Genomic DNA, 24,762 nt, shown 5'->3' with positions numbered 1-24,762 from the left:
TATATGAAGAAGACTAAATGAACTTACCACAGTGCCTAGGGGTACTCATTGTTAGTTAATATGGTTAATAATATTATTAATGGAATAAGTAGTTATATGTTGCTATATTGAAAACACAGGTGACCCTTGAACAACATGGGTTTGCACTGCCTGGGTCCACTTACATGTGGATTTTTTTTTTTCAGTAAGTATACAGTGGGCCCTCGGTGGCTTTCCAATCCATATATCCAACTAACTGTAGATCAGAAATCCCATCCGTGGTTGATTGAATCCACTAATGTTGAACCCACAGGTGTGAGACAGCCATCGACTCTCGGATCTAAGCATCTGCAGAGACTCCTGGAACTGGCAGATAATGAGGAATGGCTGTAATTTCGTACATCTTTTATAAACAGGATTTGAGAAGTTTCATTAAGTATGGCTCATGAGGCAGGTGAAGTACAACTTAAAAATAATGAATATAAATCTCTTGAGAGAAGGCATGGTATAATGAAAAGAAAGAGGAGTTTGGTTTTAGTGCATTCTCCTTAGCTCCATCACTTAACAGGGCGTTTACTCTTTGTTGCTGGACTTTGGGTTTTTTTTACCTGTAGAATCATCATGATTAATTTAAATGAAAACATTCACACAAAAGCTCCATTGTAAATTGAAATGCCAGTCAACTTAGTTACCATTGTATGAATTCCACATAGTTCAGAAAAACAATTTCATAAGAATAACTGAAAATATCTGTGAAATATCCTTGTAATAATTTTATAGCTTTGTGAGTGCTCTGAACAGCAAATATGTATTTGAATGTGTCCATTTTAATATAAAAATAATCAAATCATCCATCTCTTTATTAAATCATAATTCCTACATACACATATATACATGAGCACCTATACCAGTAAGTATATATATGTTGTACATATATGCACAGCCCGATGAAATACACATGTGCACACACAGTATAAATGTGAAAAATGAGACAGTGAAAGAGGCATGTACAAACTATTCTACCTTTCCAATGAGCATGAAAGATTTAAAGATAAAAGACAGAAGATACTTGAGATTTTTCTAGATAAGAGGTGGAATTTTATTTATCAAGGAGAGTTTGCCTGCACTGCCATCTCACTCACTGTGTGACCTTGGTCAATCCCTTAATTGCTATAGGCCTTAGTTATTGCATAGTTATTCAACCTATAAAATTGCAGGTTGGGTTTTGAAGTTCTAACCTTCTCTGATTCTGCAATATTATTTTAATATAGAAGATATTGAGAAGGTAGTCAGTACTGACCTTTAGATATCTTGAAAAGAAAGTTACTTCAGCTGTATTTTTCTGTATTTATTTAAGATATTCTTCACTTATGACCAAAAATATTAGCAGAGTTATCAACTTGTTTTAATGCAGTCTACCTTACATTCCAGATTATAAATGTTAAAAACTCTCCATGTTGTGATCATGTTAGACTGCATTCAAATAAGTTGATACTCTGCTAATATTTTTGGTCGTAAGTGAAGAATATCTTAAATAAATACAGAAAAATATAGCTGAAGTAACTTTCTTTTCAAGATATCTAAAGGGAGGAAAAAGTATGTATACATGTATGTGTAACTTGGTCCCCATGCTGTACAGTGGGAAAAAAATTTTTTTTGAAAATAATAATCCTGAAAAAAAAAACTCTTCATGTTATGATCAGTAGACTTTTAAAATGGTATATTCTAAAACATGCTTTCTCATTAATTTTTTAGTAATTTTCCATCATTATATAAAAATACAAATTAGCATAAATAAAGCAAATGCTATATGAAGAAATCAAGAAAAACTAGAATACATATAAACTATTATCTGCCTTGACGGCTTCACCTATGTCCTGTGAATTTCATTTAAGCTCCTATTTATAGACAATAATTACAGTAATATTTTAGTGGAGAGATTATGGGGATAAAGACCTATCTTTTATAATAAGGCACCTGAGGTTTCCTTCACAACCCATTGCCTCTAATCCATTATACATCTTATTTATAATTCATCCTGATTCTCAGTGTAATTACTCAGGCATAAAATCTAATCATCAAAGCAAGAACTAAGGAAGGTTTGAAATAATACATCCCATTCTAGTAACATATGCTTTGGGTCATGAATACACAAAGTGATTCCTTTACAATATTTTCACCAAATGAAAGGTATTTCAGAGACATTTGCATTTACAAGCTACTCATTTCATCTTTTTTATCCAGAAATATGGTTGCAAATAAACAAAATTGTTAGTTACTACAGTAAATACAGCCAGTTGTGAAGACACTTACCCTTACCTATTACCCGTAGTGTTAAAACTCTATAGCCCTGTTCATTGAAAATGTAAGTTCTAGAAATGCCTAGGTATAATTATGCCTACGTATAATTATGATTTGAAGCAGATTAGCTTTAGAAGTCAAATAAAGAACACAATTTTCTCAACACATTTGTTGGTGTGGGAGCCATTGAGTTTACCACACTTTACCTAAGCTATTTCTCACCATTGTCTCAGTTAACATTGCTGCCTAAATTGCAGCCTAAATTCAGGGTAGGTTGTATGCAGAAATGAAAACTATCTAGCCCTGAATATATGGTTCTCGGCAGTAAGATCATGGAAATAAAAAATTCACAGATGGGCATTCCCTGTTAGCCTAGTGGTTAAGGATTTGGTGTTGCCACTGCTGTAGCTCAGGTTTGATCCCCGGCCCAGGAACTTGCACATGCCACAGGCATGACCAAAAGAAAAGAAATTCACAGGTAGGACTTCCCGTTGTGGCTCAGCAGGTTAACCCAACAAGGATTGTGGGTTCAATCCCTGGCCTTGCTCAGTGGTCTAAGGACCTGGCATTGCCGCAAACAGTGGCGTAAATCACAGATGTGGCTTAGATCTGGCATTGCTGTGGCTGTGCCATAGGTTTGCAGCTACAGCTCCAATTAGAGCCCTAGCTCAGGAACTCCCATGTGCCACAGGAATGAAAGGGGGAAAAAAAAGAAATTTACAGATAATCTCTTGTTCATATTTCACTCATTTAATCCTCTTCTCCTTTCTATTATGTTTTAATAGGGCTTCTGGCTCCCAGATGAATGGCTAGTGTGTACTGGATCACCACTCATAAGCTGTCAATTGGCTGCCAAAAAAATTTTTTTATGATTTTTTATTTTTTCCATAATAGTTTATTTATAGTGTTCTATCAATTTATACTGTACAGCAAAGTGACCCAGTCATATATATATATATATATATATATGCACTTTTTCTCACATTATCTTCCATCATGTTCCATCACTAGTGACTAGATACAGTTCCCTGTGCTACACAGCAGGACCTGATTGCTTATCCACTCTAAACATAATAGTTTGCATCTATTAACCTCAAACTCCCAGTCTATCCCATTCCCTCCCCCCAAAATATTTTTTAAATCTTCAATTTATACCTTTTATCAACTCATAAAACTCAAGAGACAGAATAGTGAGAATAGACATTTTTTTCCTTACACATGCACATTTCTAAGATGCTCCTTGCTACTTCTGTTGCACCTGGAAGACAAAAGACTCTTTGTATACATTAATATTAAAGAATATGGCATGAGTAAATGAACTACCTTGTAGTTTTGTTTCCCAATGTAATGTAGAACAACCACTGTTGCCTTTGTTTTTATTGTATTCTCAATAATTATATCCAAAAAATTATCTGTATTAGAGGCATCCATGTTGAGTTATTGTATGTCAAGCACTGCATATATATCTTCTTAGTTAACCCTCATAACAACTCTTTAAAAAAAAAACACACATAAAATTGCACCATTTATTGAGTGCTTGCTGTATTCTGCACAACGCTAAGTACATTCCCTAATATAGTTATACCAATATCGTTGAATGTATTCTGATTCCCATTTTGTAGATGAGAAAAATGAAAGCCAGGCAAGCTAGGAAACCTTCCCATGTCATACAGCTAAAAAATACACAACTGCAATTTGAACCTAGCTATGTCTGTTTCAAAACACCTAGATGCATTAATATTCAAATGGTAGTTATATAACATCCTTATGTTCCAGGTGAGGAAACTTCAGCCCACAATATTTAAAACCTATACAAGTCGTATGTAGTAAATGGTGGAGTAGTGAATTAAACCCAGGATTGCCTGCTTATAAAGCCCTGTAAACATACAAGATAGTGTTTTTCCTGACAACGAAAGTATCTATTTTTTTATTGTTAAACTCTGAGGGGGGTAGCGGAGATGTTGTGTAACTGCACCTGCAACACCTGGCTCTTTATTTTCTTTGTCTCTTGTTCCATCTCTCCTCCTTCCCACACTTTTGTGCAATTTGATTCTAACATTTTGGTGGGATCCCATATCATGAAAACAAACTCAAGATGGAAGGAGATTAGAAGAAAATTGAGCTATGAATAATTTCAGCACAAGGGACGAGAACGTTGGAAAAGTTTGAGTTAGAAAAAAGGGGATAAGATTAGGACAGTGTTTTATTTATTTCCTTTTCTGTAATTCTTTATTATGTTCCAGAAGGGATTTCAGATGGAACTTTTAAAAGTAGCTATTATCTTTCCTCTTTTGTTCCCAACTCAAACATAATCATTCTCATGAATTTTCCTCTAGTTGACTGAGAAGAAAAATAACTGATTTTGAAAAACATCCTCAAAAAAAATTTTAAGGGAAAGAATGCATATAAAAAGGATCCAGGAAAGGAGGAGGGTAAAGAGGAATAAATGTGTCTCATTGCTTTACAAAGTGTGTATTAAGTTTCTAATTCTTGTATTGCAGAATGGCCTCCTTTTTCTTTGCTACCTCTTAGAAATTTAATCTATGAGGACACAATAAAACAGGAGTGTTAGAACCGTAGAAGCTTCAGAAATCAACTAAGTTAATACATCTGCTCATTTGCGAGATGAGGCAACCACATCTCAGTGACACCAAGCGATTTGCCAGGTGTCAGTCAGGCAAAACTAACTTGTAAAATCAAGGCTTCCATGTCCATTTGTGTCACAGTCCCAGAGTCTGTGCACCCTTTAAAGATGCACATTCCCAGCAGAGAACGAGGAGCACACTTGTGATTCACAATCCTGGCTGCTGATTAGACCCTCCTGGGAGTTTGAACACAAACTGGTCCTGCTTTCTACCAATTATATTAGAATCTCTAGAGGCAGATCCAGGTATCAACACATAAAGCTCCTCAGACAATTGTGCAGCCAGGATTGAGACTCAGAGAGAAAGAGAGGCCTAGAAGCTTCTACACCGAGCTTGACTTAGAGCCCAGTCTAGTACTCCCACTGGGGTGCTTTTCTACTTTCCCCTGCTCTTTCCAGAGAAGAGCCTAATAATAAGAGAAATTGGGTGTATTACAGGAAACTTCACCTGCGGCGCTCACCTGCAAACTTCCATCCATAACGCTGAATTTCATGATTCCTCAATGCAAAGTAACATTCTTCGTCTTCTAAGACTGTTTTAAACTTTTGTTTATCATAACAAGTAGAGCTAGGAATTCTCAATTTGTGTGATTTTTACAAACACACAACACACACACGCACACATCAGGCAAATATAACAGTAAAATAACAATAATTATATAGGTATCCAAGGATGAAATTTAGGCAAAGAAAATCCAGTTACAGTCCACAGTCAGCCTGCTCAGGAATTGGAAGAAGTCACACTGTAGAATATTTGAAAATACACCTTGGATTGTTTCTTCAGTTATGCTTAAATGAATTCCTCAGCCATGATTTCTAGATCTTACTTGGCAAGAATGGCAAAATGAACCTTGATTTGAAATAATATGAATACTTATTAAAGTATATGTTTAGGTCTACCATAAGACAAATAGGACTCAAAATATTTTGAATACCATTCCCAGTTTTATCAGCTCACTCAAAGTCAGGACATTATTAACTCTCATTAGAATTGCTTATAAGCTGAGATAAAAGCAGAGACTCTTAAGTGCTTAATTGAAGTACTCTCACATTATCCAAATCCAAACAAACATGGAGAGTGCTGCTATTGATCATTTTCTCTTTCTAAGGAACCGCTTTCCATACGCCACTCTGGGTGACCTGTTCCAGTACCAAAAGGCTGCAAAGGCATTAAGAAGATCTTAATCCAATATTTTTTTCCCTGCTTATTCAGCAGTCACTTTTCTCATCAATGGGAGAAAGATAGGCTGTGAAAAAAATTCTACATAGCTAACATCCCTTTATAATCTTCAGTGGAATCTGAAAAACTAACTCCTACCTCTTACTCATAAATCAAACAATGACTGATGAATGCAGCAGCATTGCATACTAAGAAATCTGAGCCCAGAACACAGACTTTCTCATTCTCTTCAGAGCTGTGGGCTTTCTTCCAAACAGCCAGAGATGTTTCTTGATACATTTACATAATAAACCCGAATGAAGATGGAAGTCTTGATTTTGCATATGTCAGCTTTGCTAGCAGTTTCCTGTTTGCTCTCAGATTTTTATTGCAAAATGAAAAAACTGGATCAAGGAAAGATATATTTTATTGGTGGCCTAATATTCCCAAGACAGGTAGAGCTTTTATTATTTTGAATTTTTTACTTTTATCATCTTTAAATTATACTGATATAAATAATGCAACCATGACAGTTTTTTATTTATTTAAATTTTTTCCTGATTCTCATTGGACATTTGCTAGTTACCCGTCAAGCTCAGTAGAAGATTTTAGGTTGTCAAGGACGTTAGAATTCTCTTTTTAGTCCATATGACAATTTTATTTAAAAACAAACTCTTTCTCAAGAAAAAGAAGACTACTTGAAGTTTGTTCAGGCAGAGTGGTATTTGCAAATGACAGTTTTCCTCTGCTAAAGTCTGATGACACAGATGCTGTCTGTATACTCTATGGGCCAGGCAAAAATACACGTTAGGAATCAAAATGACACTTGTTGTTTGTAAGTGGTGTTGCCTGTACTGCTGATGGAGGGAAAAAAATAACTTTTTTTTGCTACCCAGGTGTTGCTAAAGAAAAATTTCTGAGTCAGCTGCCCTAATTGGCTTCGTTTTCTTTCAGGCATGCATGCCAGGATTTTATCGACTGCGTTCTAAGCCGGGTGGCCTGACCCCTGGACCAACCCTGGGCACCTGTGTTCCGTGTCAGTGTCATGGACACAGCAGCCTGTGTGACCCTGAAACCTCCATATGCCAGGTATTCACATGGGCCTTTCCTGAACAAGGCCTATTTCTCTTTACACATATTGATATGCTGAGTGCAGAGGCCAGCTAAACTGCAAGGAACTTAAGTGTGTGTGTGTGTGTGTGTGTGTGTGTGTGTTGTGTGTGTGTGTGAAATAAAGCACATAGGGAAAGACACATTTACCACATTATACATTTTTAAGGTAATTTAAAAATTATAACTGGAAAAACCACTGTTCATGTCAAGAAATAACATGTAAATATCAACAGCATCTGAGATAAGCACCTACCTTCCTGCATCTGTGCCCGGTTACCTGATTCTTCCATTAATTTGGACGAACTGTTTTTATTTCTAGAAAAAACCAAGTCTTCATGTGTGTGCTGGATCCTAGTCCTCTGTCTCACTCAAGGACATCATTCTGCCCCTGCCTGTTCTCCCTTTCCTCCTGAATCTCACTTTCTGGTTCTTCTTCTATCTTAAAAAGCAAAACAAACAAATAAATAATAAAAGCAAACTCTCTGCATTCCACTTCCTATCTTGACTTCTGCCACTCCATTCCTCTGCTTTCATGGAGAGAAGAGTTTAGAGTCTGTCTACAATTTCTCCCTGCTGTTTTCCTTTGGACACTAAAATCAGGCTTTCCTTCCACCCCTGTACATACACCAGCCACCAGTGTTCAGTACTCAGTCTTCATCTTACTGGCTTTATCAGAGCATTTGCAACTCTGAGTCACCCCTTCCTCTCAAAACTTTCTGTTGAGTTTTTTTGGATATGTATTCTGGGGATTTTCAAACTCGATGCCTGCTGCTCTTAGTCTTTGCTGTTTGCTCTTCATTACCTGAAATCTATGCACTGGTGTTCCTAGGAGTCAATCCTTAGAGCAGTTTCCTTCTCAACTGCACTCATACTCCGGGGATCTGGCCCAGGCACATAACTTTCAGTATCTATATTGAGATCTCCCAGTATTTCCCATTGTTGCTATGATTAAATTTTAGATTTATCTTTTAACCTTTTCAGAATTTATTATAATGTGGGAGATAATTTTTCCTCAAATATGTTAAGCAAAATTTTGTTTTTTAATATTACTTTTCTCTCCTGGACACATAGGGTATCTGAATATATACACATTTGTTTTATTTATGTTAAGATATGTTGAAAGGTTCATCTATTCTTTTCTACTTACTTTTTACTTCTTATTCTGATTCATCTCCGCTTAGTTCTGATTACCTTTATTTTATAGTAAGTTATAATATCTGGTTGAGTAAGACCCTTTACTACTCTTCTTTTTCTAATTTTCCTAACTTGCTGCACACATATTCTTCCAAATGAGATTTTGATTCACTACTTAAATCTCTTTCCCCCAAAATACTACTAGAATTTTGATTGGAATCGCATTAAACCTATTTGTAAACAATTACTATCTTTATACCATTCAATTATCCTTCCTTGACCCAGGAATATGATACTCTTCTCTATTCAAACATTTTATGTCTCACAGCTTTTAATATTATCTATATGGGCTGTTCATTTCTTATATTAAAGTTATTGCCAGGTCATTACTGGTACATATTGACAAAGTAGATATTTTACATGTATTTGATATTCAACCACTTTTTTTTTTTACTTCTAGAAGCTTCTTAGTTGATTAAGTTATTTTTATGTTCACAGTAATATTATTTGCAAGTAATTGTATTTTCCTTGCTAGAGCTATATCTAGTATAATAATTTCATAATTTTTCATTAATTGTCTCCCCAAAAAATGTTAAATAGGAGAGTCAGCTACCTATTTTGAAATTTTTATTTATAGTTGATTTACAGTGTCCTGTCAATTTCTGCTATATAGTAAGTGACCAGTTATACATATGTGTAATTCTTTTTCTCGTATTATCTTCTGTCATGTTCTAGCACAAGTGAGTGAATATAGTTCCTTGTGCTATACAGCAATATCTCATTGCTTATCCATTCTAAACATAATAGTTTGCATCTACTAACGCCAAATTCCTAGTCCATCCCACTCCCTCCCCCTCCTCCACCCCTTGGTAACCACAAGTCTGTTCTCTATGTCTATACATCTGTTTCTGTTCTATAGATAGATTATTTGTGCTGTATATTAGAGTCCACATATAAGTGATATTATATGGTATTTGTATTTCTTTTTATGACTTCACTTAATATGACAATCTCTAGTTGCATCCATGTTGCTGCAAATGGCATTATTTTGTCCTTTTCGTGGCTGAGTAGTATTCCATTGCATATATGTACCACATCTTCTTAATCCATTCATCTGTCAGTGGACATTTGGGTTGTTTCCATGTCTTGGCTATTGTAAATTATTCCTGATTTTAATATGCATGCCTCAGGTCTATCACCACAAAGTATAGTGGTTAGTTTAAGGTAAATATTCTTTATCGTGTTAAGAAAACTTTTTATTCCTGACTTCTTAAAGGTATCTTCTTTCAATCAGGCAGCATATGGAAGTTTACCATATGTTTGTTTATGAAGAGTGGAGTAAAGGTGAAGGTACAGTTAAGATATAGTCATATGTACTTTTTTACCTTAAATAGTATGATGAAGGATATTATCAGTTTAGATGAGCAACAAATATTAACCATCCTTGAATTCTTGAAGTAATCATTATTTGTCTTCAGTGAAGCATTTTTTCACCAATCTGATGGCTTTATATAAGTCAGTAGATAATTTTAGAGGAGGTTGTTATCTTATACATTCTGAAGTGAGAATTAAGTGCATTTTTCTTTCTTATGCAACCTTCACACAGATTTTTGTTAGTAATGTCACTCCACATAAATAATTTAGAAGCATTTATAAATGATAGCTTGATTTCATTTTTATTTAGGATAAAAGTTTAGGGTATTGTCTTTATACTGTCTTCTTGACCAGTTGGCTATTATAGCTATTTTTGTTCTTTGAGAATCCTTAATACAGATCTATTTTCTGAAATATCCCTACATGAAGTAAAAAATAAATACATAGGTGCATCAACCATGCACAGCTAGTATAAATTGTTGGGCTCTGAATTTTTATATTTTCCTTCAGGGAACTTATAACTTTTGAATTTAGGCAACGAATTATTCCTCTTTTCAACAGCTCCATGAGGCAAATAAGAAATAACTGTTATGGAAGTTTCCTTGTGGTAGAGCAAGTTAGGGATCTGGTGTTGCTGCAGTTGTGCTGCAGAATGCAACTATGGCATGAATTCTGTCCCTGGCCTGGGAAATACCACATACTGCAAATATGGCCAAAAAAAAAAAAAAAAAAAAAAAGCTATTATTACTCCAATGCTATAAGTGAGGCAACTGAAGCATACTCATTTCTCTACTATTTGTAGTGTGTTCCCCAGTTTAATATCCTATCCACTATATAGGACAATGCCCTCTACTTTAGTATGGTGGGAAGACTGCGTAGATTCAAATCCTGACTTCATCCCTTATGGGCTGTGTGAGCCTCTCAATTTATTTAACCTTAGTGCAAGGGTCTTAATTTCCTCATTTATAAAATGAAGGTAATAATAATACCTACTCATAGAGTTTTCCTGTGTATTCAAATACTAGGCAAAAGGCTTTGAATGTTACTTAGCACATAAGCTCTGTAGTAGAAGTGACAACTATGATGATCGATGATGACAAAGATGACAATTACCATATGTGTTATCCACCATTTATAGTCTAAGAGCCAATCAGATATTAATTAATCAAAAACCAGTATAATAGGAGTTCCCATCATGGTGCAGCAGAAACAAACCTGACTAGGAACCATGAGGTTGCAGGTTTGATCGCTGGCCTCACTCAGTGGGTTAAGGATCTGGCGTTGCCATGAGCTGTGGTGTAGGTTGCAAACGCGGCTCGGAACTGGCGTTGCTGTGGCTGTGGTGTAGGCCAGTAGTTGTAGCTCAGATTAGACCACTAGCCTGGGAACCTCCATATGCTGCAGTGCAGCCCTGAAAGGACAAAAGACAAAAAAAAAAAATCAATATAATAACCACTCTTACCTTTAACACTGTGCTAGATTTTCTCACTTATCTTTTTTTTCTTTCTTTCTTATTCCTTTCTTCAAAAATATGGGGTAGAAAGGAAACAAAATTACTGAAAACTTCACCGGCTAAGCATTTCAACTGTTAAATAAAACTATTCTCTTCGTAATTCCTAAAGACACTTACAAGAGAGTTCTTGCTTCTTTGTAGGTGTTAGTAGATCCTCCACATAGGTATGTTGTTACCAATAGCTCAGTGACCATTGCCCCTTAAGGAAAATTTTCTTCAAAATAGAAGAGTAAAACTTGCTTGATATTGAACCCCAAGCCAGAAGGGGAAGAAGAGGTAGGTGAATTAATACTAATCAGTACACACACAATCACATAAATAGATAGGCATAGTTTTTAGAATTTATATATCACACATCTATATCTGTATCTGTTTATACACATACATATTCTCATTTTATTATCACCACATCATATGGTCAATATTATTTCTCCTATATTTCACATGGGAATATTGACGTCTCAGCTAGTGCAAATAGCTTTCTCAAGACCAGATTGCTTGTGAAAATATTATTTTCACTCTATGACAATTCTTGTTTTAAAATGAAGAGTATAAAATAGATCTCTGTCATTGATTTACCTGTTATCTGTAACATCATCAGTATCTGCAGTTAAGCAATTAGCCCTATTTTCAGAAAATAAACTCAAAACTAGAATCTACTGTGTTTAGGGTTTTTTAATAAACCTGATCTTATCAATCTAACACCTTATCAAAATAGGAATTGTTAGCATTTTATTACAACTCTGAAAATTAATCCTAAAAAAGAGCCTTGGCCCAAAAGTATTAGAATCAGGTTTCAAATCCCCTACAGAATGCTACCTGCAAACTGAGAGAAAGTAAACATACTTTCAGCAGATTAAATGAGTTTGATTTTGAAGATCCAGGTGAATTATACCCTAGAGTACTGAAAGAATCTGCAATGTGAATAAGAGCCATATACAAAAAATATTTGCAAAATCATGAAAATATGAAATTTGTCACAGGATGGAAAGCAGTAAAATGTCGTTCCAGGTTTTATAAAGGAAAGTAGGACGTAAGAAACAGATTGATTTTGATCTCCAATGAAACATAAATAGTGATTATCAAGAAACAGAGGAGTTCCCATCATGGCGCAGTGGTTAACGAATCTGACTAGGAACTATGAGGTTGCGGGTTTGATCCCTGGCCTTGCTCAGTGGGTTAAGGATCCAGCATTGCCGAGAGCTATGGTGTAGGTCACAGCCTCGGCTGGGATCGGCATTGCTATGGCTCTGGCATAGGTCAGGGGCTGCAGCTCCGATTAGACCCCTAGCCTGGGAACCTCCATATGCTGCAGGAAGTGGCCCTAGAAAAGGCAAAAAGACAGAAAAAGAAGAAGGAAAAAAAAGAAACAGAGTAAGTTCCTTCAAAGTAAAATTCTGAGACCCTAGGTCCCTGAATCCCAGTATAATTTCAAACTCTTGGGAGAGTGTGATGGATACATCATATGTCAAATTTAGCAAAAATTATAATAGCTACCATGTGTCCAACCTTATATATGCACCAGACTAGGGCTATCCACTGTAGAATTTTATCCTCATTTATTCTTACAATAAGCTTATGAGACAGACAGGATTATTTTTCTACTACAGTTAATAAACTGATGCTAAGAAAAATTAAACAACTTTTTAAAATCATAAGCCAGTAAAGGTCAGATTTATGCTTCAAACTCGGGTTTGTTTAAATAGGCATTTGGCCCAATGTTACATTTATATCCTTACAAAGAAGGTTGAAAATATGGGCCAAATGGTAATCAGTAAACAGGTTTGGCAAGTGTAGAAGTTGCTGAACAGCATGAACTAGAATGAGCTCTAGAGATGGCTCCAATGATGAGGCATAGGATTTGTGTTCGACCCTGTCATGTTCAAAATCTTTATCAGTAATTTGGAAATGTCTATCAAATATTTAAAAGACATAGAGTTGGGAGTTCCCGTCGTGGTGCAGTGGTTAACGAATCCAACTAGGAACCATGAGGTTGCAGGTTCGGTCCCTGCCCTTGCTCAGTGGGTTGACAATCCGGCGTTGCCATGAGCTGTGGTGTAGGTGCAGACGTGGCTCGGATCCCGCGTTGCTGTGGCTCTGGCGTAGGCCGGCGGCTACATCTCCGACTGGACCCCTAGCCTGGGAACCTCCATATGCCGAGGGAGCAGCCCAAGAAATAGCAAAAAGACAAAAAAAAAAAAAAAGATAAAAGACATAGAGTTGGAAGTATTACCTACTATGTTGGATGGTGATTAAGAATCAAAAAGAGCCTGGCAAGTGGAACTCTGAGCCATAATTAACAAAATGAAGTTAATAAAATAGATTCTGAAATTGGGATCACTTGCTTATTCATTTTTGAGGCATTTGTTAATATGTATTTCCAATGTTCAGGCATTGTGGTGGGTGCTGGGATTATAAAGATGAGGATTGTGTGGGCATTGCCTTCAAGATGCTTAAATTCTAGCATTTAGGGGAAAGAACAGAGGAAGTGACACATGATATCAAGTTTTATGAAACAGGAGTTCTTACTTGACTGCAGATTCATTTGCACAAGATCTAGATCAAAGAAGAAAGTACATTTAATATATTTGCAAATCACAGGTAGAGATTTATAATATATATCTCAAGAGAAATTATGAATAACTGGAGTTGTTAATGGTTTAGAATGAAAAACAAAGATTTTTAAATTAAAAAAAAAATTTAGGAAGTAACAGTGCTCATTAGCTCTGTGTGGTATTTCCCTGGGAATGGGGAATTAGACAATTTGCATAGCTCTAAGAGGCAGAACTTGAAAATTAGAGCGAAGCAAGTTTTAACTCAGTATAAGGACAAAACTTTATAGCTTATAGTTATACAAGATGAAAAGAGCAATAAGAATCCATGTATTTAGTAATATGTCAAACCATGTGTAGAGACATCCCTATAAAGAAAGAAGGTTAGGTTAAGTAATTTCTCACCTTAGTTCCAAGTTACCAAATGTTAATACGATAGTAATTGGATTTAACGGAAGGAGTATATACCACCAGTCTCCCCCTGTGCAAAACCAAAACAAAACAAACAAAACAAAAAAACATATATTCTTATCCACTATTTAAAAGATACTAGTACATTTTAATCTTGAGATAATTAAACCTCTGTTTGGGCGTCTGAAATACAGAAAATTTCCCTAAAGATTAATTTCTACACAAGGGAAATAATATGTCCACTATTACAAAGTAGACAGGAAAGTCGTATGAAAGGTTGACGTCGAAAAATTTCAAAAATAGCGTCATGATTTATGTCTTGTGTTTGTGGACCTAACGGGGACATTTGATTCAGTTAACCAAGTTTAGAATGTCAGCAACCCTGTGAATGATTGACTGTCCATACAGTTAAAATATTTGCTTTCTCTGCAAAGAAATTATACAGAGTTGTAGGCTTAGCAAACTGTATTTTTTAATCTCTGTATTTTTAGTAATGATCAGCATTATTTTTGTGTTTTAATTCAGTTATCAATGTTATACTAGGTTACATAAAATAATTCATTTTGCAGTTCGGTTTTTTTACAAAGGCAAATGCTGACAATTTTTGTTCAAGATTCCATGTATTTGGGGGCACATGTTCATTTCTATAACTGTAAAGTATGCTCTTAAAACACTCCCAGTTAACACTTAAACTTCATTTGGCACCTTGCTAAATGATTTGAGCCTGGAAATCATAGATAATTATTTCATCTTGGAACCATTATCTCTCACCATGCTACTGTTAAATATGGAATGGCTATTTTATTGCTAAAATATGGTGGTTCCTTTGGATGGCTGAATAAGAGGCTTATGATACTTAAATCCATATCTAAACATGACGAATCATCTTTCCCTTCTCACCTCCTTTATGTAATGAATTCTCCTTTCATTAGAATTGAAACTTGGCTTTTTTCAAATCTTAAGAAGCCTGACCAGTTCATCTATGATGTCTAGAACGTACATATTTATGCAGTCATTCAAAATAATCATTGAATGTCATGTACTTCAGTCACTGTGTTGAGCTGAAGGAGCATTTAACCCAGTCTTGGGCATCAGGGAATGTTTATCAGAGAAAGTGACAGTGAAAATGAGAGCTAAATAAATAAGTTTAGCCAGGTAGGAGGAGGAAAAACATTCCAGAATAAGGTGTTTGCATGTGAAAAGTCCCAGAGGTAAGAGAGAGCCCTGCATAATTTGATAATTTCAGATGGTCTCATGTGGCTTTAGCATAGTGTGCAAAGTTTGCAGTGACTAGAAGGATAGAGTGGAGGTAAGCAAGGGCCAGATTATAAAGGTCTTCCTTGTCATGCCAAGTGAAATGGGAAATATAGGAGTACTAGCAGGTTTTAAAAGAGATGAGCTTAATTGTTGACATTTCAAATTCAAGTGCATGATGCAGTAAGATCTATCTAAGCAGCAATGAGAAGTGTCGTCTGGAGTTCCCATTGTGACTCAATGATAATGAACCAGTCTAGTATCTATAAGAACGAGGGTTTGTTCCCTGGCCTTGCTCATTGGGTTAAGGATCTGATATTGCCATGAACTGTGGTATAGTTTGCAGATGTGGCTCACATTCTGTGTTACTATGTCTGTGTTGTAGGCAGGCAGCTATAGCTTTGATTAGACCCCGAGCCTGGGAACTTCCATATGTGTGACCCTAAATAGGCAAAAAAAAGGGGGGGGGAGGAAGAAATGTCAGTCTGTAACTTATTAGAGATAGATATCTAGACTGAATGTATGAAATGTAGAGTTTGGGGGAAATAGATGATAGCTAAAATTTATAGTTGTGGTTGAAATAACCAAGGTAGAAAGTGTAGGGGAAAAGAGAGATAGATGAAGAGCTAAAGTCAAGGATACCAGTCTTACTCAACAGAAAGGAGAAGAATCCATGAAGGAGGATAAGAAAGAGTAGCCATAGAGGTAGGAAAAAAAAAATCAACACACTATACTATTAAGGAAATCACAGGAAGAGAACATTTCAAAGAAAGAGTGGCCAGAAATACCAGCTGCTGCAGAAAGTTCATATATCATGAAGACTGATTATTATTTAGAATTATTAAATTTTGATTTAGCAACAAAGGTCTTATGTGTGAGCCTGGAATTATCTTTCAATGGTGAAATCAGATGCCTGTTTGAGATTGGGGAGATAAGTTAGGAGTTTGGGATTAACATATACACACTACTACTACTATTTTAATTTCAAAACTGTTTACACAATATTCTGAAACTGTTCTCATTTTCTTGTGGAAATGTCTTAAAGCATATTACCCAACTGGCTCTTATTATGCCTCTTTTTATTTATAACCCAAGACTGAAACCCAAGACTCCTGGTTTCAGATTGGGTCCTCTCTATCTATAAAGATGATCAACATTTAACAAGAATTAGATGAAGAACATTCTTAATGTGGTAACTAGGCTGACTTTTTTTTTTTTTTTTTTTTTTTTTGCTGTTGTTACCTCTTAAAATATTTATGCTTTCTATCTTGGTCTTGTTTCAAAAAGCCCACTGATGGGCATGTACCAAGGCCGCAGGATTTCTAGCATTTTTTTAACACTTTGTAGAGAAGAAATATAAATGGCAGGATGAAATAATAAATTTTAGAAATTCGCGAAGTCTGTTCCCTAGGTTAGAGTATGAGAAAAGTCTACGTAGAGATTGAAGTAGGGAAAAGAAAACAGAAACTTTTCTTGTCAGTATAGCTACAACAGCCTAGTATTAGTTTCCCAAATGAAAGAGCTTCTTTAAAAATAAATAGAACTGAGTTCTCTGTCAATAATGTGTGTGTGTGTGTGTGTGTGTGTGTGTGTGTTCACAGGAGCACACACACTCATAGGTAGGGAGCTGTGTTACATTCTCTCATTAATTTAGAAACAAACATCCCTCTTTGTTTACAGAATTGTCAACATCACACTGCCGGTGACTTCTGTGAACAGTGTGCTCCTGGATACTATGGCATTGTCAAGGGATTGCCAGATGACTGTCAGCAGTGTGCTTGCCCTCTGATTTCTTCCAGCAACAAGTAAGATGGAGAAAAATTACCATATTTCCCAATCAGAAACACCATCTGTGGATGGCTTTCTATGATTTGGGTTTTTTTTTTTTTTTTTTTTTTTGTAGACAAAAATCTCACTTTAAAATAGATTTTTTAGCAACATGAAAACATGACAAAAGTGAGCACTCTTGGTTCCTGTTTCCTTTAAAACTCTATCCCAAGTAAATAATGCTTATTCATTAAAATGCAAATACCAATAATCATATATATATGAAAGAAGTGATATACATACAAATGCTCATAATTTTATGAAGTTTTAGAAAGGTCTAGTGTTTGCATATAGTTCTGCCATAAATTCAGCTATGAAGAGTTGTTTGATGCAGGTTATATAAATTTCATGCCTGTTTCCATTCACTGTATGTATTTAATTCATGATTGATAAAGAATTATTAAGGTAATATTTGGAAATAGTGTCATTAAAGCAGGGTTACTTATTGTTATCCTCCAAAATAAGTCAGTATCTCCCAGAGTTACAGCCCTCTTTCTGTTAAGACAGTCCAAACTTGGTGCCATGGAAACATAGCCAAAAGGGGAAACAAACACTGGAATATTTTATTTCAGTGCTGTCAGAACATTCTGCATTGGTTTATATACGGATGAAAACCTCTAGGTGTTTTCACTTACCTATTTGTTAAGGCTGTCTACACTTTCTGCTAAGTGATGTGTAGAATTCAATCTCTACATGATAGGACCTTTTTTCCTCTAAGAATTGCTTTTGAAAAGAATGTAGGACATTTTGTTCAGAATTAGAATTCCTGGACATCTCATCTTGAGTATATAAGAACCCCAGAGCAACTCAAGAAGAAATATTTCCACCTATGTTTTTATTTTTCATCTTTGGCTTTATATACATTTTTAAAACATTTTCATGTAAATTGTCTCCCTTTTCCTCTGCAAGCACCTCTTTTTGGTTGAACAGATTGACAAGTCTTGTATGGGGTTTTAAATGTAAATTTTTAGGTAAGTGCCGTAGTGATAAGGATAAAATACACGGTCTTATTGTTTTTATTCAAGCACCAACTAGTAGGTTTAGGAAAATTATTTTCATTTTCCTTTCTCTAATCTGCATTTGATGACCACATTTGAACAAGGGGATGCTATTTACTTTACTGTTTATTAAAATGTGAGTCATTTGGACTAGAAAAATTCAGTAATTAATTGATAATTTCCTCTTGGGTGAACTATAAGAAAAGCTGCAGGGGATATTAAAAAGAAGCATAACATCTCTTGGAGAGGCTTACAATAAAATGAGTGTCTTCAGAGAGGTCAGCCTAGATGTAAAGAGAATTCAGAGGCACAAAATACCATACTTGATTTCAGAAACTGAAAAAAACATATTAAAAGAAAGAGTAATGTTTATAATAAATTTTAAATTTATTTAAATTATTAAATTTACGGTAGATTGAAGGGTTTATACTGGTAGAGATAGCAGAAAACTTTGTGAGCAAAAGCTTAAAAGCAAAAATTATGAGTCATGTTTAAGAACTGGTAAGAGTTTGGAGCATGGGTTCAAAAAGAATTTTATAATTGGATTTCCCATCCTGGCTCAGTGGAAATGAATCTGACTAGCATCCATGAGGACACAGGTTCGATCCTAGGCCTTGCTCAGTGGGTTAAGGATCCAGCATTGCCATGAGGTGTGGTGTAGTAGGTTGCAAATGTGGCTTGGATCCTGCATTGCTGTGGCTATGGCGTAGGCTAGCAGCTACAGCTCCAATTCAACCCCTAGCCTGGGAACCTCCGTATGCTGCAGGTGCTACCCTAAAAAGCCAAAAAAAAAAAAAAATTATAATTACAGATGAAAATGAATGAGAGAATGGAGACCATATTGTAGAAATCTTTGAATACCTGTCTAGGAAATTGCTATTTAATTTTCTATGTAATAAGGAAACAGTACAAGTTTTATTAAAAAAAAAAAAAGATTAATGTGATTAGAGCCACACTTTAGGAAGACTTTTATGATGGAATTGAGTATAATGAATTGAAGCAGGAAAATAAGAAAAGCAAAGAGACTGATTAAAAAGCTATTGCACTAGGTTAGGCAAAAGATAATTAGAACCTGAAAGTAGGTAAAAGCAATGAGAATAGAGACAAGCAGAGGGATATGAGAAAATTGTTGAATACAGCTCTACGAAATTGATAACTAATTAGATACGACAACTTTGGGCAAGGCACGAGTTGAAGTCAAGAGTTTGTAGCCAAGTTGACCTTCAAAGTGGTGGAGCCATTAACTGAAACAAGGAAATCAAGAGAGAACTGCTGCAGAAGAAAGACAATTTATATTTCAAATAATGTAAATTGACATGAAAGTCTTATCTGAATGGAAATATGCAAATGGCCGCAAGAAATGAAAATCTGAAAATTGGAAGGGCCAACAAAGGAAGAGATATGTTAATAAATGAATTATAGATACGATTTCCCAGGATAATGTTACTCAAAGGGAGCACATAACAAAAAGAAAAGCTAGGACTACTTACCTTAGAGAAGCCAGAAGAAAAGAAAGAGCCAAACCAAGAGCTGTCAGTGGCCACACTGTCACTGACACCATGAAAGAAAAAGCAGCGGTGAATGAGCATCAGATGCTGCTGTTCTCAAAGAAGGCTGAGGACATGCAGTGGCGATTAACTATGAGGGTCCCTGGTGGATTTTGAGAATCCATAGTGGAAGCAAACATTAGGTTACAAGGATATGAGCTTATAGCTCAGAAATGTTAGGAAGGGAGAGAAAAGGGTACAACTCTGATTAGCAGGATCAATTTTTAAAAATGTTTTTGTATGTGTTTCATTTTGCTTTATATGATTTATGTAATTAAAATATACATTTTTTATACAAATGACCGTGTAAGAATCAAAATACTAAACTTAAGTGGCTTCGAATTTTATTGATCACAGCCACTGTAAGAAAACCTTTTTTTTTGCATTATAAGCTAGGACACAAAAAAATGTGTTTGTGGAGTTTCCATCGTGGCTCAGTGGTTAATGAATCCAACTAGGAACCATGAGATTGCGGGTTCGATCCCTGGCCTCTCACTCAGTGGGATAAGGATCTGGCGTTGTCATGAGCTGTGATGTAGGTTGCAGACGTGGCTCGGATCTGGCATTGCTGTGGCTGTGGCGTAGGCCAGGGGCTACAGCTTGGATTAGACCGCTAGCATGGGAACCTCCACATGCCATAGGAATGGCCCTAGAAAAGGCAAAAAGACAAAAAAAAAAAAAAAAAGTGTTTGTGGATATCTAAATATTGTCAAAACCCACTAAAATGATTTCATATCTATTCACTACTTAAATAACCTATTCATAACCTATGTCACTACTTGGACATAGGTTATGTCAAGTTTGGAACATTAACTAACAAAACAAAGACCTATACATAGTAAGAAGAAAAGCACTTCTTCCTGAGATTTAAAAAAAAAAAAAATTCGTGGCGTTCCCATCATGGCTCAGTGGTTAACGAATCTGACTAGGAACCATGACGTTGTGGGTTTGATCCCTGGCCTCTCACTCAGTGGGATAAGGATCTGGCATTGCCGTGAGCTGTGGTGTAGGTTGTAGACATGGCTCTGATCCTGCGTTGCTGTGGCTCTGGCATAGGCCGGAGGCTACAGCTCTGATTCGACCCCTAGCCTGGGAACCTCCATATACCACAGGAGCAGCCCAAGAAAATGGCAAAAAGACAAAAAAAAAAAAATTCTAAAATATAGATGGAGAAGACTGACATATCTCTCCTTAGTGACTTCAACCAGTGCAGTGAATCAAAAATAATAAGCTGTGGTGAATGATAACTAACCCACCCCCACATTAGTTCAAGTCTTACCAAAACAAATACCATAAACTTTAACCATTGTAAACTTTAAGCATTGCTCACATACCCTCAGGGATTTTCCACTGCCTACCCAAGGAAAGGCCAGACATTTTAGGAAAGTATTAAAAATGCTCTGCCATATGATGCCCTTTCCAGGCTCAGTGTCCTCTCTTCTACAATAAGGCCAAGTGTGAGTTTCTTGCTCATCTCCAATCGTGCTCAGCCATTTTTGCCGGAGAAAGACAAAAATTGCATAGTTTCACATATGTGTGGAATCTAAAAACAAACAAACTCATAGAAACAGAATGTACACTGGAGAATGAGAGAAATTGGGAGAGAATGGTAAAGGGTGCAGACTTTTAGTTATAAAACAATAAACAAATAAAAATCTAAGGATCTAATATATGACATAATGACCATAGTTGATAACGCATTCTTTTTTTTTTTTTTTTTTTTTGGTCTTTTTGTCTTTTAGGAGCCACATCTGTGGCATATGAGGGTTCCCAGGCTAGGGGTCCAATCAGAACTGTAGCTTCTGGCCTACACCAGAGCCACGGCAACATGGGATTCTCTGAGCCACGTCTGCCACCTACACCACAGCTCACGGCAACACCAGAGCTTAACCCACTGAGCAAGACCAGGGATCGAACCCGCATCCTCACGAATCTTAGTCGGGTTCTCTAACCACTGAGCCATGACGGGAACTCCTGGTAATGCATTCTGTATAGTGGAAACTAACTGAGTTTTTCACACAAAAAAGGTAAGTATATGACATGCTAGATATGTTAATTATCTAGATAGCAGGAATTCTTTCATACAGGATACATATATCAAATCATCACAGGTACACTTTAAATATGTTACAATTTTATTTTCCCGTTATACTTTAATAAAGCTGAAAAAATGCAGATAGATATATAATGTAATATCAGATGGTGAACATGCCACCAGGAGAAAACAAAGCAGCCTCAGTAAGATTGGGGCAAATGGGTACCCTTTTAGTTAGAGCACTCAGTAAAGATCTTCGCAAACAGATGAGGCTTGTTTAGAACTTTGGATGCAGGAATAGGGAGAGTCGCATGAGTGTGTGGAGAAAGAGTAGCCCAGCCAGAGGAAGAAGGAAGTGCACTGGCCTGAGACCAGCCTACCCTGGCAGACACCAAGGATCCAGGGTAGCTGGAGCAGAGTGAATGGGGACAGGCGAAGGGTGACAGGAGTTGGGCTCGGGGCAGCTCCAGTGAGCAACTACATGTCCCGAAGGCTAAATATCTTCCAAGGGCAAGCGGTGGCTACCAACAGGACAATGCAATGAATTAATGATGGTAACACCAGCAGCAGTTGCAGATAGAATGCATGTAGAATGTGAGAAAAAGAAGGACACAGAGTCGACTCTCTGGCTTATGGCAGAGCAAATGGAAGCAAAGTATGGCCATTGACTGAGAGGGGAAATTATAGAGGTCAGTAGTGATTTTTGGAGGACAGGAGCACTAACAGATTTAGACCTGTTAGGATAGATGCACTATTTAAAGGTTTTAAGATTGAATGGAATCATTTAGGGGAGAGAGGACAAAGAAATCTGAAGGTTGAACTGTAAAACATGTTAAGAGGTCAGGGACATGACTAGATCCAGCAAAGGAGACTGTAAACGAACACCCAGTGAACAGGGATGCGGCAGAGGAGGGGGAGGGTGGATCCAGGAAGCCGATTCACTTCCTTAGTTTCCTCAGAGGATGACACAGAGTAGCAGACTCTGACTCTTAGAAATTCTGTTAAGATAAGTTTGGAGAAGCAGACATAAAATAATGGAAAAAATCGGCACCAAGAGAAAAACCCTAGCATTTCTGAGTGGCCCTGCCAACAATGTAAGATTTGAGAGAGGAGATGGGGGAGCTGGGAGAGGAAAGAATAAATTCTAACTTCAAGTACAATGTAATCCCTACTTTGTCCTTTGTAGGTTCTTACAGATGATGTAAGGAAAAGGTTCTGCCTGCCATGATATCATAGCTCAAAAAGTTTATACCAACTCTCCAAAGGGAATGATAACATTCCTGCACTGTAATTGAGACATATGTTACTATCAAGGAATATAATTTAATTATGTCGGCTCTGTAGTTTCACAAGAATATCTAAAAATCTGTTTCAAAGTGCCTATGTATGCATATGAGTGTGTGTGTGTGTGTGTGTGTGTGTGTGTGTGTGTGTGTATGTGCAGAGGAACCCAGCATCAAGCTTTAAATTGAAGAGCTAGAAGCTTGCCGTAATGTGTCAATTATGTGTATGAGGACCTATTTTTGTGAAGGCAAAAAACCAAACTTGTTTGTTGGATAATGAGGTTGTGAGCAGTAGGTCAATTCATTCACAGATTTTGCAGAGAGAGAGTTGATTCCTCATTCACATACAATTGAATTAATGCTTTAGAAAACAAAGTTGGGTCCTAATAGCACCTGGCCAATAGGAGTTGTGGTTCTGGTCTCTATATATTATTGTTTTTTTCAGCATCAACAGGTTTAGTGGACCAACAAAAAAGCAAATGATGTTTGTATTATTACCATTTTGCAACAAATGCGGAGTTTTGTTTTGTTTTTCAAGTTTCCAGTGTACCATGCATTTTATCCAGTGGGAATACAGTACTACTTATATTTGAGAAAAGTCTGTAATAACCCAAAACTACATTTTTGCAGAGTTCAGTTTTTCAGTCTCGTCTAGTCTTTCTTTTGTAGGGTAAGGTGACAAGAATCCTGGAGCAAGCCTGACTGGCATGGTCTACCTACCAGTGTTGTAGTGAAAACAGGGCATGTTATATGAGCCCTACCTATTAGAAAAGATAAAATTGTGAGGAAATCTTACTCATTTTCATCCAGAAAGATTTCTCTTCTCTCCGCACACTAAATTGCATGGTTTTCTGTTTAAAGTAAAATGTAGTTTGAAGTCCATAGGCAAATTAGAAAAGGCACATTGTTATTTTAAGTGAAACATCTAGTCACACTTCATGCATTGATTTGCCAGTGGCAGTTTGGGCTGAGTTTTCAAAAAAAAAATATATATATATATATAGTTTCTTTGCCCCATGTTTGTTATTACATAAAAGATATTTGGTAATATTTATTCTACTACCTGCAGGAATTCCCTTCATATTTTTCTTTAGATTCATGAAAAATAGGACACTTTTGCTGGATGTTTAATATTTTCGTGGCTGTTACGTAATTATGCAGATTTCAAAGGTTTAACATGGTCAGTGTGACGCATTACTAGTTCATCGAAAAACAACCATATGTGTTTGTTGACAATCAAGGGTGGTATTCAGTTGTGATAGCCTACCCTTGAATAGGAACTTAGGAACGATTATAAATATGGCGTATTTAACAGCAAAAAAAAGTTTAGTCATCTAGATAATAAATAGAATTGTTTACATTTGTAAAATAAAGCAGTTAAAAAATTCTTTACACTCTCTTTTTCTCCTGATTCAGTTTCAGCCCCTCCTGTGTCCTGGAAGGTCTGGATGATCACCGCTGCACCGCTTGCCCGCGGGGTTATGAGGGCCAGTACTGCGAACGGTAGGCACAGTCACGATCGGGAGAGAACAGTGATGCATGGAGTCCCATAATATAGCATCATAGTAGAAAATCCTTCATTCGTTGCCTATTCCATAATAGTTTATATGCTTTCAAAACTATTTTCATATCTTTAGA

The 24,762-nt window shown here is 36.3% G+C and overlaps 1 protein-coding gene across 1 annotated transcript in view; it reads left to right on the top strand.

The window, feature by feature from the left end:
• LAMA2 (laminin subunit alpha 2) overlaps nt 1-24,762 on the top strand; it is a 594,330-nt gene that overhangs the window by 415,217 nt on the left and 154,351 nt on the right. Inside the window, 3 exon segments of the mRNA XM_021084463.1 lie at nt 7,038-7,172; nt 17,115-17,239; nt 24,541-24,627. Coding sequence (XP_020940122.1) covers nt 7,038-7,172; nt 17,115-17,239; nt 24,541-24,627 — 347 coding nt within the window.

The sequence above is a fragment of the Sus scrofa genome, chromosome 1 (genome assembly GCF_000003025.6).
Source record: "Sus scrofa isolate TJ Tabasco breed Duroc chromosome 1, Sscrofa11.1, whole genome shotgun sequence".
NCBI lineage: Eukaryota > Metazoa > Chordata > Mammalia > Artiodactyla > Suidae > Sus > Sus scrofa.
The sequence above is the reverse complement of the archived record's forward strand: the minus strand, read 5'-3'. Positions and strand labels throughout refer to the sequence as shown.